Here is an 18912-nt window from a genome sequence, read left to right as displayed (position 1 = left end):
CCAAAATAACTAAGACAGAAAGGGCTGGGAATCAAGGGTAGAGTATTTGCCTATTAATTGCAAGGCCATGAGTTCAAACCCCAATTCTGCCCTCCCCACCCTCAAAAAAATGGGGATATGCTGGGCGCTGGTGGCTCAAGACTATAATCATAGCTACTCAGGAGACTGAGATCTGAGGATTGTGGTTCAAAGCCAGCCCAGGCACTAAAGAACCTGAGACTCTTATCTCCAATTAATCACTAGGAAAAAAAAAGGGACGTGGGGCTGTGACTCAAGGTGTAGGGTAGTAGCCTGGAGCTGAAGAGCTCAAGGACATTGCTCAGGCCCAGAGTTCAAGCCCCATGACACACAAAAAAGAGAGATCTGAGAATCTCAGTTCAAAGCCAGCCCTGGTGTGAAAGACCATGAGACTCTAATCTTGAATTAAACACCAGAAAATGGGAAGTAGCGCTGTAGCTCAAAATGGTAAAGTGCTAGCCTTGAGCTGAAGAGCTCAGGGACAGATTCAAGGCCCAAAGTTCAAGCCCCACAACCAATAAAAGATGGGGGGGGGGAGATGGGTGTGGAAAGAAGAGAAGTACACTCTAAATGAGGGCATAATGGAATGAATAAAAAATATACATGCATACACACACATATATGGAAGGCAAAATAAACAACATAGGAACAAATGCTTGATCAAAGAAAATTGACTTTTTTTTATTGAGGGCGCTAGGCATTGCTAGGGTAACTGTGCATGTCAGGCAAAGACAACAGCATTGTAGGTTGGGCTCTGGAAGCTGACAGTGGGGCATCTGGCAGCAGAGTGGGCACAGAGTCGGTGAAGTGGGAGCTGGCCCTATAAGGAGGCTAAAGGACCACATGTCAGTCATCCCACTCATCATCTTCATCTTCATCGCCTGCCTGGTCCTCCCCTTCATCTGAAGGGAGAGAGAGAAAGGAGGGAGGAGATTCATGACTCAGGATGGATGGGGGTGGGGTAGGGCAGTTATCAAAGGCTCTGAAGAGTTCCCTGGACCTAGGAAGTGACGGTTCAGCCCTGGGAAACTGAAGTATGCTACAGATTAAGCTGATTGGGGTCCAGATTTTAATTGGAATAGAAAGTCAACATAGCATTGTAAAGAAAAAAATGCTGGTGGCTTATAAATCCTAATTACTCAGGAATCTGAGATCTAAGATCATAGTTCAAAGCTCAGCCCGGGCAAGAAAATCTATGGGACTCTTGTCTCCAATTAACCACTCTTTTTTCATTTTCTTTTTTAGTACTGAGGATGGAACCCAGCGTCTCAAACATGGTAGATTGGTGCTCTGTCACTGAGCTCCATCCTTAGCCTTAGTGCCACTACTGATGGTGACATGTAAAGTAGGGATACGGTCAGCGCTTGCACTGGCAGGGTAGACTTACCTGAAGAGTGGATGACTCTGCTCCTCTTCTGCATCACATGCATCAGGGCGCCCACCAACCCTTCTGATCTCTGAGGTGGTGCCTGGTGGGCTGAGTTCTCTATGGCTCCAGGGGTCTACAAAAGCAGCATTGGACCCAGAGGGCTTAGGCCTGAGAAAAGAACTTAACTTTTTTTTTTTTTTTTGGTCTGAGATCAGAACCTGACCCTTTCTCCCTTGGATAGTACCCTACAAAATGAGCCATGCCTCCAACTCAGCTTTTCTCCTAGCCTTTCTTGCTATTTCTACTCTTCTACACTCAAAGATTCCCCACCCATTTCCAACCCTGTCACTCAACCTCCAAAAACACCATCCATCCGTCTTAGCCTTGATCTCCAGTATCCTGACTTGTACCAAACACCCTGATTTCCAGTGACCTTGTTCTTACCTTGTTCAGCTGAATTCCCTGCCGGATTTGATCGAGAAGTGCCCCTCGACCCCCACCAGAGGCCGGGCTGCTCCCAGTCCCCAGAGTAGGCGGAGGTAAGGGAGGGACTGGCCCACACCCAGTGTTGTTGGGTGGAGGTGGAGGTGGGGGAGGGGGAGGCGGAACGGGTGTACCCCCAACACTGAGGGGTGGAGGAGGTGGTGGCCCAGAACGTCCAGTGGCTGGGGGTGGTGGAGGTGGAGGGCCCCCTCGGCTTGGGGTTGGGGGTCCCCTTGGTGTTGGTGGAGGTGGGGCACTTCCCACAGGTACAGGAGGCAGTGGGCCAGAACGACCCTTGTTACTCCCCACTATAGGGGTCCTGGAAGGCTGGTTTCCTCCTCGGCATGGTGGGGGAGGTGGTGGAAGTGGTTCTGTGTAGAGAAAATAAGTGCAATTATTTTCATGTGTATTTTTTTTTGCCAGTGCTGGCCTTTGAACTCAGGGCCTGAGCACTGTCCTTGGACTTTCATAAGGCTAGAGCTCTACCACTTGAGCCACAACACCACTTCTGGCTTTTTTCTATGTATGTGGTACCAAGGAATTAAACCCTGGTCTTCATGCATGCTAGGCAAGCACTCTACCACTAGGCTAAACTCCTGGCCGGCCTTTTTTTTTTTTTTGCTAGTATTGGAGCTTGAATTCAGGGACTCAAGCAGTCACTAGACTTTTCCACTCAAGACTAATGCTCTTGCTGGACGAGGTGGCTCACTCCTGTAATCCTAGCTACTCAGGAGGCTGAGATCTGAGGATCAAGGTTCAAAGTAGGCAAAAAAGAGCCTGAGACTCTCATCTCCAATTAATCTCTAGAAAATGGGAAGTGGGGCTTGGCTGAAGAGCTCAGAGACAGCACCCAGACTGAGTTCAAGCCCTATGACCCACAAAAAATAGATAAATAAATGAATGAATGAACGAACGAACGAACAAACGAACGAAAGAAAGAAAAAACTAATGCTGAGGAGTGTGGCGTAATGGTTGAATGCTTGCCTAGCATGCATGAAGCCCTTGGGTTCCATTCCTTGGTACCACATACATAGAAAAAGCTGGAAGTAGTGCTGTGGCTCAAATAGTAGAGCACTAGCCATGAGAAAGCCCAAGGATGGTGCTCAGGCTCTGAGTTCAAGCCCCAGGAATGACAAAAAAAAGACTGGTGCTCTATCACTTGAGCCACACCTTCATTCTTTTTTTTTAAGTTAATTTTATTTTATTTTATATATGTATGTACTTTTTATCCAGTCCTGGAGCTTGAACTCAGGATCTGAGCACTGTCCTTGGGCTTTCTCAAGGCTAGAGTTCTACCACTTGAGCCACAGCACCACTTCAGCTTTTTCTATGTATGTGGTACTGAGGAATTGAACCCGGGTGCTAGGCAAGCACTCTACCACTATAATTTTATCGTCAGAGTGATTTACAGAGGGATTACAGTTACATATGCAAGGTAGTAAGTATATTTCTTATCAAATATTGTTATGCCCTCCCATGCTTTTCTTGCACTTTTCCACCTAGGCGCCCTAAGTTGCAAAGTTCATTTCCAATGTCATATGAATATTGGTGTTCCATTGCATTGGCTCACCCTTTTTCCTTTGTTTCACCATTTTGTTGTTCCCTTCCCATCCCTAATTCAAATAAATGTATATATAATACACCAGGTACCAAAATCAAGAAAAAAAAACTTCACATAATACATTAAAAACAACAACCACAAAGAAAAACCTCTTTTTCCATAGCTCTACACCTCACTCTTTTTTGCCAGTCCTTGGACACTTTTTACACAAGGCTAGTGCTCTACCACTTGAGCCACAGCACCATTTCTGGCTTTTCTATGTATGTGGTACTGAGGAATCAAACCTGGGACTTTGTGCATGCTAGGCAAGCACTCTACCACTAGGCCAAACTCACAGCCTCACACCTTCACTCTTAAGTTATACTTTTGACTGTGTGTGTGTGTGTGTGTGTGTGTGTGTGTGTGTGTGTGTGTGCATGTGTCCACACATGCATACATGCTAGTGCCAGAACTTGAACTCAGGACCCGGGCACTGTCTTTGCACTTCTTTTGCTCAAAGCTAAGACTGTAGCACTTGAGCCACACCACCACTTCTGGCTTTTTCTGTATATGCAGTACTGAGGAATGGAATCCAGAGCTTTGTGCATACTAGACAAGCACTCCACCACTAAGCTATACTCCCAGTCCCTGATCAACTTCCACGAAAACAGAGTGACTTTCATTTTTTTTTGGCCAGTCCTGGACTTAAGCTCAGGGCCTGAGCACTGTCCTTGGACTTTCTCAAGGCTAGAGCACTTCCAGCTTTTTTCTGTGTATATGGTACCAAGGAATCGAACCCGGGTCTTCATGCATACTAGGCAAGCATTCTACCACTAGGCCAAATTCCTGGCCCGTGACTTTCATTTTATCTGTGACATATCAACTGCTAGAGCTGATGGAAGTGGGGCTTACCCTGACGCCGCATTTCCTGTCTCACAGCCTCCAGCCCACCTTGGTCCTCAATAAAGTCATAGATAAGTTTGGAAGTCTCAGCGTCGGTGAGCTGGGCCTCACTAATTCCAGCTCTGGAGAACAGGCTACGCAGATCAGGGTCCAGGTTGTTCACCTGTGAGGGATGGAAGAGGCCAGAAGTAAGGGGGAAACATATTGCCATTGGTCCCATCTCTCAGGGAGAGATCTGAAAGGGATATGGGAAGAGCAGGATTTAGGAATGGGAATCCCACCATGGCCTATGGAAGGTCGGCTGGAGTCTCGATTTACTCACATCAAATCCATTCTGGGGATCCCAGCCTACGTGGCTCACGTGTCTGGGGGAGAGGAGGAGACTCTGTTGAAGTCCCACTGCCCTCCCTTCCCAGTGAAACTTTCTAGGCCTCTCCTGCTCAGAGAAGTTGTTAGGGGTACAATGGGTGTTAGCAGGAGTCATGAAACTAGACAGATCCATACTGGTGGTGCTCCATTGTAACTTACACCCATGACCAATGTAACCATTCATTCACTCACCCACTCATCTATCCCCCTACTCGTCCACCCATCTGCCCAGCCTTCCACCCATTCTTTTTTTTTGCCAGTCCTGGGGCTTGAACTCAGGGCCTGAGCATTGTCCTTAGGCTTTTTCCTCAAGGCTAGCACTCTGCCACTTGAGCCACAGCACCATTTCTAGCTTTTTCTATGTTTGTGGTACCAAGGAATGGAACCTGGGTCTTCATGCATGCTAGGCAAGTACTCTACTACTAGGCCAAACTCCCAGCCCCTATTCATTCTTTTGAACATCTGTTCCTCTGCCCTCCCCACCCCTAAGGAAGCACAGATCTCCTATGGAGGAAATGTTCTCACTTGAATCCACTGGGTGCACCAATATCAGCTTTACTGATCTTCTTCTTTCCCGAGCGTTTCTTATCACTTGGACCAGGGCCAGGTGCTGGGAGCCCACGGTATCGTGAACTGGTGATGTCAGGGTTCTGAATGTCCACTGTTACCAGCCCTAGTGATAATGGGCCACTTGGTGGTCCTGTCAGGAAAATAGGATGAACAAACCATTGATCCTCTTATCTACTAGCAAGGCATAGGGAAGAGAGGGGGGAAGATTATTGGGGGAGTCTGTGAGTGGGGTTTTTTTTTGGTGGGTCATGGGACTTGAACTTGGCCAGGGTGCTGTCCCTGAGCTCTTCAGCTCAAGGCTACCACCCTACCCTTGAGCCAAGCCCCACTTCCCATTGTCTAGAGGTTAAGAGTCTCAGGTCCTTTTGTCCCAGGCTGGCTTTGAACCTTGATCCTCAGATCTCAGCCTCCTGAGTAGCTAGAATTACAGGCGTGAGCCACCTTGCATGGCTCTGTGAGTGTTTTTCACTAACATGGTGGGAATAGATGAGAAGTCTAAGATCTATGTAGAAGCAAGTGGACTTTATATGTGGTGGATTATATATGTGCATATACTATATACATAAATATATGTATAATTCAGTTAATTATATATTCACTCATGATTCTCTTATAACTAATGAGTCATTCATTCTCTGGCTCAATGGCTAACTAATTTGCTAAAGTATTCACATTGTACTCATAATGGGACTTATGGAATTGGAATCCTTTTGTACAACTACTTAATACCACTTGCTTGCCTTTTTTGCTTCAGGCAACCACTCCTCTATGTCCAGCTTTTTGTTGGTTCACTAGAGATAAAAGTCGTGTTTTTTTTTCTGTCTGTGCTGCCTTTGAACTGTGAACCTCAGATCTTAGCCACCTGAAGTAGCTAAGATTATAAACATGAGACATGGGCCGGGAGTGTGGCCTAGTGGTAGAGTGCTTGCCTAGCATGCACGAAGATCCGGGTTCAATTCCTTGGTACCACATACATAGCAAAAAGCTGGAAGTGGTGCTGAGGCTCAAGTGGTAGAGCTCTAGCCTTGAGAAAGTCCAAGGACAGTGTTCAGGCCCTGAGCCCAAGCCCAGGACTGGCAAAAAAAAAAAAAAAACAAAAAAACATGAGACATAGTTGCCCAGCTTAATAATTACTAATCATAGATTTCTTTTTATGCACTTTTTTTTTGTTTTTGGTGTTGGTCCTGGGGCTTGAACTCTGGGTCTAGGCACTGTCCCTGAACTCTTGAGCTCAAGGCTATCACTCTACCGCTTGAACCACAGCACCACTTCCAGTTTTCTGGTGAATAATTGGAAATAAGAGTCTCACAGACTTTCCTGCCCAGCTGGCTTTGAACCTTGATCCTTAGATCTCAGCCTCCTGAGTAGCTAGAATTATACCCGTGAGCCATCAGCATCTGGCTCCTTTTTCTTTTTTTAATTCAGGGTCTCAGGCACATGCTCTGCCATTGAACTATTCCTCTAGCCTTAATCCCTAATCATTGCTTTTTTCACTGGCTATAATATCATTTATTTATTTACTATTTATCCATTCATTTATTCATTAATTTGCTCAATCATCCATTCATATAGTCATCATTTATCCACAGAGCAGTTCACCTCTCTGTCTACAACCCACCTATACATCTAAATATCTGTTCATATTTTCTTCAAGTTCCCTTCATTTCATTTCCCCCCTACTTGGCCACCAATTCATTCACTGACCCATCTATCCACATAAGCCACGCACTGCTCATCCCGTCACATACCCATTTACCATCCATCCATCCACTCACATTCATCCACTCATGTGCCCATCCCTCTGGCCACCCACCCCTTTACCCACTCATGTACCAACTAAATTACTCATCATCTACCCATTCCCCATCCACCCACCAATTCATCCAGAGACACAGGAAAGAAACATCACTCACCACCTTGGTCTCCACCTGGATGTGGGGGCAGTGGTGGTAGGCCTCCTCTTCTCTCTGATTAATGGGTTGAGAGCTGTCACAACCTCCTCATAGATTGAGAATTAATGCTTTATTTCCCACCCACCCCCACCTTTGAACTAAAGGACTCACCTTCATTGGCTGGTGCTGGAGGTGGTGGTAGCTGGCGTCTGTCTGTGGCTAGACAAGTGGATTGAAAGCCAAAACCATGAGAAGTACTTTTCTAGCTCCCTACCTGTGCACTTACCTCTGCCCAAACTCTGTCCTCCACCAAGGCCTCCCTCCTTACCTCCACTTTGCCTCTGATTTCTTTTTTGTATCTTCTCCTGCACCAGAGCCTGGAAAGCCTGGGCTTCACCTTCGTCTGCAAAGTTCAGTCCCACCTGGCAGTCCTACATATGCCTTGGAGTCAGCAGCCTTCCGGCCCCGGTCCCTTGTCCTGTTTCCTCCCCATGTCCCACCTGAATCCAAGGACTTGTTGGGTACTTACATCTCCAGCGAAGGTGTGGAAGAAGGGCGTGGGGGTGAAGTAGACCAGCTGAGAGTAGAGTTCCTGTTCCCAGAGCAGCCGTCCAGCCTAGAAGGGAAGGGAGACATATGCTGGTACTGAGGCCAGGCCATTGTGACATCAAGCATGATGTCAGATTTGAGGCCCCCAGAGTCTGTTTTAGAAAATTCCAACCCCCAAAAAAAAGAAAAAAAAAAGAAAATTCCAACCCAGCCTCAGAAAACTGGAGTTCTAGCCAGGCATTAGTGGCTCACAAAAATTGTATTTAGTCGGGAGGCTGAGATCTGAAGATCATAGTTGGAAGCCAGCATGGGCAGGAAAGTCCATGGGACTTCTTTTTTTCAGTTATGGGACTTGAACTCTGGGCCTGGATGCCATCCCTGAGCTCTTCAGGTCAAGGCTATCGCCCTACCCCTGATCCACAGCCCCACTTCCTGTTTTCTAGCGATTAACTAGAGATAAGAGTCTCTTGTTCTTTAGTGCCCAGGCTGACTTTGAACCGTGATCCTCAGAGCTCAGCCTCCTGAGTAGCTTGGATTACAGGTGTGAGCCACTGCACCTGGTTCCAAGAGACTTTTATCTCCAATTAACCACTGAAAAGCCTTAAATGGAGCTGTGGCTCAAGTGGCAGAACACTAGCCTTCAGGGAAAAAGCCAAATGAGAGTTCAAGGCCTCGAGTTCAAGTTCCAGTACGGGTATAAAAAAGACAATTAGAGGCCGGGAGTTTGGCCTAGTGGTTAAAGTGCTTGCCTAGCATGCATGAAGACCCGGGTTCGATTCCTCGGTACCACATACATAGAAAAAAGCTGGAAGTGGTGCTGAGGCTCAAGTGGTAGAGCTCTAGCCTTGAGAAAGTGCAAGGACAGTGCTCAGGCCCTGAGCTCAAGCCCAGGACTGGCAAAAAAAAAAAAGACAATTAGAGGTTTAAGTGTCAGAAATGAAGGGAGGAGGTACATCCTGAACTGATGTAAGGTGTTTAGATTAGGAGTTGAAGGCCACAGGTGTGGGATTTGGGGGCTTCAGTTTGAAAATTTCAAATTCCAGTTCTAAGAACATGCAACACACTTAATGTAGAACAGATGTGATGCTGAAGTACAAATACGGTGCTCTTTTCTTTTGAGTTACTGAATAAGACTAGGCTTAGGGGTATATTAACACTTTAAAGTTATATGGGATGGGCAGTGGTTCATTCCTATAATCCTAACTACTTAGGAGGTAGCGATCAGATCTCTGTTAGAGGGAAGCCTAGGGAGAAAAGTTAGCCAGACTCCATCTCAACAAATAAGCCTGTATGGTGGCATATACCTATCAATTCAGCTATGTGGAAAGTGTTAGTTAACAGGAGGACTGTAGTCCAGGCTGGTGGGAGACGGTGGGGAGGAAGAGAACATGAGACCCTATCTGAAAAATAACTGAAAGGACTAGTGTGTGGCCCAAGTAGCAGAGCACCTGCCAAACAAACCTCAATAGAGAGGAGGAGGAGGAGGAGGAAGAGGAGGAGGAGGAGGAGGAGGAAGAGGAGGAGGAGGAGGAGGGGGAGGGAGAGGGAGAGGGAAAGGGAGAGGGAGAGGGAGAGGGAAAGGGAGAGGGAAAGGGAGAGATCCAGATTCTGATATGGAAAGTCAGAGGTCAGGCATCTGCCTTAGAAAGCAAATCAGAGTCTGGGGCCTGGATGAGTCTTTGTCTTTGGGGCTTGAAGATGCACCAATCCCTCCAAAAGCTCAAGAATGTAGATACAAGATCTGGTTTTACAGGTAGAACTGTCTTCCAGTGGAACCTAAGGGGTGGAGTGGGGGGAGGGGTCACCTGAAGGCCATAAAGGCGGATGAAGTAAGACTTGTGGGGATTATCCTTGACAAAGCACACAGCCCCACAATGTTCCATGGTCCAGTGCTCGGCTCCAGGAGGCAATGCCAGGTACAGCTGAACAACTGCGGTGGCCAGTGTCTGTGAAGAGAGAAGAAGGATCAGCAGAGTCTCTTCAGGGGTAGCTATAGGGAGTCGGGGGGTCCTGGAGCCAGCCCTGCTCTTTTCCTTGCTGGAGGCTCTCATGAGGCTAGAGGAAGAGCTGTCACTAGAGGGGAGGGGAGTAGACGCAGAGATCTTTCTTGGATGGATGAACCCCGGTAGGTACATGGAACCTGAGGAAGGAAGGAAGGAAGGAACAGAGAGAGAGAGAGAGAGAGAGAGAGAGAGAGAGAGACAGAGAGACAGAGAGACAGAGAGACAGAGAGACAGAGAGACAGAGAGACAGAGACAGAGACAGAGAGAGACAGAGAGAGACAGAGACAGAGAGAGACAGAGAGAGACAGAGAGAGAGAGAGAAGAGGAGAGAGGAGGTAGAGTGGAAGAGGAGGAAGGGAGGAAGGGGAGCGAGGGCCACAAGATCCCCAGCTCACCCAGCATTTCCGGCCTAGCATCTCAAAGATTCGTTGGTTCTCATGATCTTGGAGGAGAGTGGAAGGAATGTTCTGCTGGACCATGGCTGCCCCTCGACTCCCAGGCCTTCCTCCCACCAGGCCCCCACTCATGGTGCCTTCTGTCCTTGTCCTCTCCAGCTTAGCTATGGGTGGCAGGGTAAGAAGAGGAACTTCCGTAGTGAGCAAGGGAACAGGAAGTGCAAAAAACCACAAGAGAAACAAGTCCTCCAGGGCCCCCGGGGGCCCTAACCTCCTCTGTAGGACAGGCTTGGGCCCTCCTCCGTTTGACTGGCTAAATCCATCTATGTGACCAAGATTCAGGTCTTTGTTGTTACACACACACACACACACACACACACACACACACACACACACACAAGCGCAAGCGCGCACGCACGCACACATGAACGCGGGTCTCACCTCCCTTTGACTGGCTCAAATCTGCCTCCCTCTGGCAGGCAATACAAGCTGAGCCATCTGGTATCCTAAGGTTGGCTGACCTCAGTCTTTCCTAAAGTATCTATTTAGCCCCGGGGTTGAGGCCCAAGGCCCCTAGCCTTGAAGGGTCACCAAATACAATGTTTCCTTTTAACGACATAGCCAGTCAGCCACAGTGATCCCATCCTTATACTGGGTTCCCGGATGTTGCTAGCACTGTACAAAAAGCAACTCATTTCCCTGTCCCTTACCCTTGCTTCCCGTAGCTACAAAATGACTTTCGGCTTCTCAGCCCCTTTCTAAATGAAAGCGACTTTATAATACAGTTGAGTATCAGAACAATACAGTGGTTACTTTTAATTAGTTTGGGGCTTTTGGAAAGCATTTTCCCAATTAACATTCTATTCTGATTTCGTGTGTGTGTGTGTGTGTGTGTGTACTAGAACTTGAACTTGGGGCTTCATACTCTTACTTGCTTTTTTGAAAGCACAGCATTGCTTGGCACTCTACCACTTGTGCCACACATCCCCTTCTAGCCTTTTGCCGGTTAATTGAAGATAAGTCTCATGGATTTGTCTGCGTGAAGCTGAGATCCTCAGACCTCAGCCACCTGGGTAGTTGGATTATAGGTATGAGCCACCAATACCAGGCTCTCTACTTTGATCTTTTCATTGTTTATTTTTGTTTTAGTGCTGGGGATAGAATCCAGGGCCATGACATGCTAAGTATATGTTGTAACACTAATTTGAGCTGAACAGTCCTATAAAACTTAACACATGTACCAGGTTCAGTTCTGTCCCCTTAACACTGAAAATTCTTTGTTGGCATGTATGTTTGTATGTATGTATGTGTTGTGAGCATTTAATAGGGTGAAAATATTAGCATGATGGATATAATAACTATAATATGAAAATGATATATGATGAACATATTGTGGAATGCTAAATGAATATCATGTAACATAGTGAGATAATAATATGAGAAGAGTATAGTAATGAAATGAAACTAAGAAATATATTACCAATACAAACTTGTACCTAAGGCTTGTGGACAAGAGAGATAAAAATGATGTAAGGGGGCCAGGAGTTTGGCCTAGTGGTTGAGTGCTTGCCTAGCATGCACAAAGACCGGGGTTCAATTCCTCGGTACCACATACATAGAAAAAAGCTGGAAGTGGTGCCGAGGCTCAAGTGGAAGAGTGCTAGCCTTGAGAAAGTCCAAGGACAGTGCTCAGGCCCTGAGCCCAAGCCCAGGAGTGGCGAAAAAAAATAATGTAAGGGGGGCCGGGAGTTTGGCCTAATGATAGAGTGCTTGCCTAGCATGCACGAATACCTGGGTTCGATTCCTCAGTACCTCATACATAGAAAAAAGCTGGAAGTGGTGCTGAGGCTCAAGTGGTAGAGCTCTAGCCTTGAGAAAGTAAAAGGACAGTGCTCAGGCCCTGAGCCCAAGCCCAAGACTGGCAAAAAAAATTATATAAGGACACATATGACTGTAACCATAGAAACAGCTGGGAGCCTGACTTACAAGATGAAGGAGCCCAGACACCTGGGCAAGATAGGTAGAGCAAGTAACCACCACATTTCTGGGCACCACTGACCAAAGGCATAACCAATCCAGACCAAGCAAGGACCAAGACGTAACCAATCCGAATCAAACACGAAGGAGTTTGGGCTGGAGAGGAGCAGGCCAAGGACCAATATAAATCAAGGAATCAGAATGGGAAGCAGCACTTCTGCTGGCCTTAACCAGGACTGCGGTTCCAGGATCTTTGGCCATGCAGAAGCTGCTCCTTGCCTGAGGTCAATGAGGACTGAGACTCCTCTTGTGGCCCCAGAGCTCACACCGCGGCAGGACTGGGAGCTGCATCTAACATGTGACAGGCAGGCCCAGTTCGATTTCGGGACTAAGAGATGTCAAAAAGGTGAGTACAGTAGGTGTGCTGGATAGGCAGATTAGGATTAGGCAAGTTAGGACTAGAAGATAGAAACTAGAATATACTGGCAACTCTGCTAAGCTATGTTAAATCAATAAACTATATTGCATCATGTTATCTGCTTATTGGTGAATTACTTCACCTGCTCACAACACTATGTATTTATTTTTGCCAGTCCTGGGGCTTGAACTCAGGGTCTGGGCGCTAACCCAGAGCTTCTTTGGCTCAAGGTTAGTGCTCTATCACTTGAGCACAGTGCCACTTCTACCTTTTTCTGCTTATGTGGTACTGAAGAATTAAACCCAGGGCTTCATGCATGCTAGGCAAGTACTCTACTACTAAGCCACATTCCCAGCACTGAATTTTTTTTCCAGTCCTGGACTTGAGCTCAGGGCCTGAGCACTGTCCTTGGACTTTCTCAAGGCTAGAGCTCTACCACTTAAGCCTCAGCAACATCTCCGGCTTTTTTTTCTATTCTATGTGGTACCGAGGAATCAAACCATGCTTCGTGCATGCTAGGCAAGCACTCTACCACTAGGCCAGACTGCCAGCCCCTGAAAACTCTTTAAACAATCACAGCTAGTGGAATAGACACTATTACCACATCCATTTTACAGATGAGCAAACCAAGGCTCAGGGCAATTAAATGATGTTCCCAGTAGCACCCAGCGAGCAAGTGGTGTGCTCTGATTGCCAACCTGCCAGGCAGGGTGTGGAGCACATACTCTAGTTCTTCTGTTCCATGCTTGCTTGCTTGCTTTGTTGTTGTTGGTGGTGGTGGTGGAGGTGGTCATGGAGCTTGAACTCGGCCTGGGCACTATCCTTGAGCTCTTCAGCTCAAGGCTAAGCGCTCTTCCACTTTGAGCCACAGAGCCACTTACAGTTTTCATGTGGCTAATTGGAGATATGATTCTCATGGACTTCCCTTCTGGGGCTGGATTCAAACTGTGATCCTCAGATCTCAGCCTCCTGAATAGCTGGGATTACAGGTTGAGCCACTGGCGTCTAGCTTCATGAGATCTTTTTCTTCAATTAACTACCAAAAAGGCAAAGTGGACCTGTGACTCTAGCGGTAAAGCTCTAGCCTTGAGTTAAAGAGAAAAATAGGGCCTGGAGTTTGACCTAGTGGTAGAGTGCTTGCCTAGCATGCATGAAGACCTGGGTTTGATTCCTCAGTACCACATACATAGACAAATCCGGAAGTGGTGCTGAGGCTCAAGTGGTAGAGCTCTAGCCTTGAGAAAGTCCAAGGACAGCGCTCAGGCCCTGAGCTCAAGCCCAGGACTGGGAAAAAAAAAGAAGAGAGAGAGAGGAAAAGAAAAGAAAAGAAAAATTTTGCTCAAGCCAGTTGTGGTGGCTCACACCTGTACTTCTATCTACTGAGAAGGCTGAGATATGAGGATTACAGTTCAAAGACAGCCTGAACACAAAAGACAAACTCTTATCTCCAATCAACCACTAGAAAACCGAGAGTGGAAGTGGCACTGTGGCTCTAAGTGATACAGCGATAGACTGGAGCTGAAGAGCTCAGGGACAGCACCCAGGCCCAGAGTCCAAGCCCCACGACTGAGAAAAAAAAAAAAAAGCTCAGGGACAGGCCCTGAGTACAAGCCCAAGGAAAGGAACACAAGGGGGGGGGGCAAATCCAGCTGGGCAGTGGTGACTCATGCCTGTAATCCTAGATACTCAGGAGGCTGAGATCTGAAGATCAAGGTTCAAAGCCAGCCTAGGCACAAAAGGACCTAAGACTTTTATCTCTAACTTCTAGAAAAGGAGAAGTGGGGCTTGGCTCAAGGATAGGGCAGTAGCCTTGAGCTGAAGAGCTCAGGAAGAGCACCCAGGCCTAGTTCAAGCCCCATGACCCACAAAAAAAAAGCCAGCCAGGTACTGTGGCTCACACCTGTAATCCTAGATACTCAGGAGGCTGAGATCTGAGGATCATGGGTCAAAGCCATCCAGGGCACTAAAGAACGGGAGACTCTTATCTCCAATTAACAACAGACAGACAGACACACACACACACACACACACACACACACACACACACACACACACATCATACAGGGCTAGCTGAGCACCAGTGGCTCATGCCTGTACTCCTAACTGCTTACAAGGCTGAGACCTGACATCATGTTTTGAAGCCAGCCTGAGCTGGAATCTCTGGGAGACTTTTAGTTCCAATTAGCTAGTAAAAAGCCAGAAGTGGAATTTTGGCTCAAGTGGTAGAATAAAAAAGCTCAAGAGCAGCACCTAGGTCCTGGAGTTCAAGCCCCAGGACTTGCACACACAGAAATACTTATTCAGGGTGCCGGAAGTATGTCCTAGTTGTTGAGTGCTTGCCTAGCATGCACAAAGCTCTGGGTTCAATTCCTCAGTCCCACAGAAAAAGCTGGAAGTGGTGCTGTAACTCAAGTGGTAGAACGCTAGCCTTGAGAAAGCCCAAGGACAGTGCCCAGGCCTTGCCTTCAAGCCCCAGGACTGGAAAAAAAATTCAGCATTTGGGGAGTGAAAACCAGGCAGACATCTGGATTCTTTGATGGTGCCAAATGTCAACAACAAATATTTTGGGGTCCAGCTCATGAAGCAAAGCAGCAGACCAGTTCAACCCTTAACTCCCTGCTAATGTGAGATTAGGCTTGAGGATATCTAGCTTGGCCAGAACAGATGTGCAGCCAGGCACAGTGGCTCACTCCCCTAATCCTAGCTACTCAGGAGGCTGGGATCTGAGGATCATGGTTCAAAGCTAGGCTGGTTACTAAAGACCTAAAGACTGGGCCAGGAGTTTGGCCTAGGGGTAGAGTGCTTGCATAGCATGCACTAAGACCCAGGTTTGACTCCTTGGTACCACGTACATAGAAAAAAGCTGGACATGGTGCTGTGGTTCAAGTAGAGCTCTAGCCTTGAGAAAAGTCCAAGGTCGATGCTTAGTCCCTGCGTTCAAGGCCCAGGACTGGCCAAAGGAAAAAAAAAGAAAAAAGAAAGAAAAAGAAAAGCTATTGATCCCTTTCCCTAGTTTGGGGGTTTGTTAAGGGAATAAAAAGGACAGGCAATATAGTGGCTCATGCCTGTAATCCTAGCTACTCAGGAGGCTGAGATCTGAGGATCATGGATCAAAGCTAGCTTAAGCAGAAGAATCTATAATTTTTGGGGGGTTTTGGCGGAGGGGGGTTGTTAATTGGAGCAAAGGTAAGAGTTTTTTTTTCAGACTGGGCTGGCTCTGAATCTCTATCCTCAGATCTCAGCCTTCAGAGTGGTTAGGATTACAGGTATGATTCACCATCCCAGGTTTATAAGACTCCTTTTTTGCTGTTGTTGCTGGTTGTGGCTTTGAACTCAGGGCCTGGGCACTGCCCTTTAGAATTTTTGTGCTCAAGGCTAGTGATCTACCATTTGAACCATTTTGCCACTTCTGGTGTTTAAATAGTTAATTGGAGAAAAGAATCTCACCGGGACTTTTCTGTCTGGCTGGCTTTGAACTGTGATCCTCAGATCTCAGCCTCCTGAGTAGCTAGGATTACAGGCATGAGCCACGGATGCCTGGCTTTAAAGGACTCTTATCTCCAATTAACCAGCAAAAATCTGGAAGTGAAGGTGTGCACCAAACTTGAGCACAACAGTGAAGAGCATAAAGCCAGCGAGACGCTGGTGACATATATATATATATATATATATATATATATATATATATATATAGTGTGTGTGTGTGTGTGTGTGTGTGTGTGTGTGTGTATAATTTTCTTTTATTTTCTTTATTGCAGTGCTGGGGACAGTACCCAGGATTTGGGGATCTGGTACACATTAGGCAAATGTTCTACCCTCAGCCACACCCTAGCCTGCAATGGCATTTTTTTTTCTTTTGTGGGTCATGGGACTTGAATCAGGGCCTAGGCACGATCCCTAAGCTTCTTTGCTCAAGGCTAGCGCTCTACCACTTCAGCCACAGCTCTACTTCTGGGTTTTTAGCAATTGATTGGAGATAAGAATCTCAGGGAAGGGACTGGGAGTTTGCCTAGTGGTAGAGTGCTTGCCTAGCATGCACGAAGACCTGGTTGGATTCCTCAGTACCACATACATAGAAAAAAGCCAGAATTGGTGCTGTGACTCAAGTGGTAGAGCTCTAGGTTTGAGAAAGCCCGAGGACAGTGCTCAGGCCCTGAGCTCAAGCCTAGGACTGGCAAAAACAAATTCTCATGGGAGCCAAGTGCTGTGGCTCACACCTGTAATCCTAGCTCCTCAGGAAACTGAGATCTGAGGATCCCAGTTCGAAGGCAGCCAGAGCACTAAAGAATAGGAGACTCTTATCTGCAATTAACCACTAGAAAACAGAAGTAGGTCTGAGGCTCCTGGGGTAGGGCAGTAGCCTGGAGCTGAAGAGCTCAGGGACAGCGCCCAGGCCCTGAGTCCAAGCTCTGTGACTGACCAAAAAAAAAAAAGAATCATAGGGGTCCTGGACTTGTGGCATAGTGGTAAAGTGCTTGCTTGCCTAGCATGAAGCTCTGGGTTCAATTTCTTGGCACTGTACTCAAGTGATAGAGCACTAGCTTTGAGAATGCTCAAGGTCAGTGCCTAGACCTTGATTTCAAGCCTCAGGAGTGGCAAATCATCATCATCATCTTCATCATCTCAGCCTTTCCTACCCAGGCTGCTTTGAACCATGATCCTAAAATCTCAGCCTCCTGAGTAGCTAGGATTACAGGTATGAGCCACTGGTTCCCCACTAAATACTTTATCCTTGAAATTCAGGATTAAATTTACAAAACACAAAACTCAAAATAATCCAAGGCTATAAAAACAGGATTAAACTAAATAATTGTCAAATATCTTATGTGACTCTGTATACTCTGTACCCTGGCCAGAATTATGTATAATTTAGTATTTTCTTGTTTTAATTACCTTACAAGTATAACCTCATTTTTAAAATATTCACAGGTAATATCATTTAGGCGCATTTTCCTGATTAGGAGAATGAGCATATATTTTAATAACTAAAGTTATATATGCCTTTTTTGGGGGGGGGGAGGCTGAAGTTAATTAGATAAGAAATATTTCTAAGTTGTTACCACCTACAGGCCAAGATAAAATCCTTCTCTTTCATTTATTCCCCTTTGCTCCTTCCTCAGTACCCAAACCTTTATCCTTTAGTCTGCTTCACAGGATGCTAAACTTTGCTGTTTGTCAGTTGTTTCCTAAATTAACACTTAAAGGTTTCATGCTTCCTGTTTTCATTTCTAAGTATATTTATTATGTTTCTTTTGGGGGGAAGTGCTGATGTTAAATTCAGGGTCTTAGACATATTAACTAGCGCTTCCACTAGGTCTTCAGCCCTAAAATCTTTTTTTCTAAATAAAAATACCAAAAGCAGGGCCGGGAGTTTGGCCTAGTGGTTAAAGTGCTTGCCTAGCATGCATGAAGACCCGGGTTCGATTCCTCGGTACCACATACATAGAAAAAAGCCGGAAGTGGTGCTGAGGCTCAAGTGGTAGAGCTCTAGCCTTGAGAAAGTGCAAGGACAGTGCTCAGGCCCTGAGCTCAAGCCCAGGACTGGCAAAAAAAAATCCCAAAAGCAGCCAGGCACTAGCAGTCACACACCTATAATCCTAACTCTTGGGAGGCTGAGATCTGAAGATAGAGGTTCAAAGCCAGACTGGGCAAGAAAAATCTGTGAAACTTTTTTTGGGGGGGGGACAGTCCTGGGGCTTGAACTCAGGGCCTGAGCAATGTCCCTGAGCTTCTTTTGCTCAAGGCTAGCACTCTATCATATGAACCATAGTGCGATCTGGCTCATTCTCTTTATGTGGTACTGACTAATTGAACACAGGGCTTCATGCATTCGAGACAAGCACTCTACTTCTAAGGAGTCTTTTTGTTCAGTCCTGGGGCTTAAACTCAGGCCCTGAGCACTGTCCTTAGGCTTTCTCAAGACTAGTACTCTACCACTTGAGTCACAGCACCACTTCTGGCTTTTCTATGTGTGTGGTACGGAGGACTCGAACCTGGGTCTTTGTGCATGCTAGGCAAGCACTCTACCACTAGAGCAAGCTCCCAGACCCCCGCCCCTCCCACCAGGAGTCTTTATTAGAAAGCCAGCAAGTGCAGATGGACTCCTGTCCCAAAGACCTGCAGCCCAGAAAGTAGCTCGCACAAAGCTTTCAAAGGCACAAATCACATGACTAGGATGGGAATCCAGACTAAGGCAAGTGTTAAGCAAAACAAATCATCTAAAAAAAACCACCAGGGGCGGGAAGTTTGGCCTAGTTGGTAGAGTGCTTGCCTAGCATGCATGAAGCCCTGGGTTCGATTCCTTGGTACCACATACATAGAAAAAAAGCCAGAAATGGTGCTGAGGCTCAAGTGGTCGAGCTCTAGCCTTGAGAAAGTCCAAGGACGGTGCTCAGGCCCTGAGCTCATGCCCAGGACTGGCAAAAA

General features: G+C 46.7%; 1 protein-coding gene across 1 annotated transcript; it reads right to left on the bottom strand.

The window, feature by feature from the left end:
• Nucleotides 1-671: 671 nt before the first annotated feature.
• On the bottom strand, nt 672-10256 carry Was (WASP actin nucleation promoting factor). Its single transcript, XM_090325963.1, has 12 exons — nt 10092-10256; nt 9499-9639; nt 7674-7760; nt 7473-7575; nt 7316-7363; nt 7166-7219; nt 5208-5382; nt 4636-4678; nt 4323-4476; nt 1832-2241; nt 1406-1520; nt 672-920 (listed from the first exon to the last, which is right to left on the bottom strand). The coding sequence occupies exons 1-12, from the start codon at nt 10221-10223 to the stop codon at nt 865-867; spliced, it is 1518 nt and encodes a 505-aa protein (XP_090182089.1). The 5' UTR covers nt 10224-10256; the 3' UTR covers nt 672-864.
• Nucleotides 10257-18912: the final 8656 nt, after the last annotated feature.

Source organism: Megascapheus bottae, chromosome X (genome assembly GCF_031878675.1).
Source record: "Megascapheus bottae isolate mThoBot1 chromosome X, mThoBot2.hap1, whole genome shotgun sequence".
Lineage (NCBI taxonomy): Eukaryota > Metazoa > Chordata > Mammalia > Rodentia > Geomyidae > Megascapheus > Megascapheus bottae.
This window is presented reverse-complemented; position numbering and strand designations above follow the sequence as displayed.

Coding starts and splice junctions, on each gene's coding strand:
- Was (XM_090325963.1), bottom strand. CDS start 10,223: ATGAGTGGGGGCCTGGTGGGAGGAAGGCCTGGGAGTCGAGGGGCAGCC. Junction 7,576..7,673: donor TCCACACCTTCGCTGGAGAT/GTAAGTACCCAA, acceptor AGGCATATGTAG/GACTGCCAGGTGGGACTGAA. Junction 2,242..4,322: donor ACAGGAAATGCGGCGTCAGG/GTAAGCCCCACT, acceptor TTCTCTACACAG/AACCACTTCCACCACCTCCC.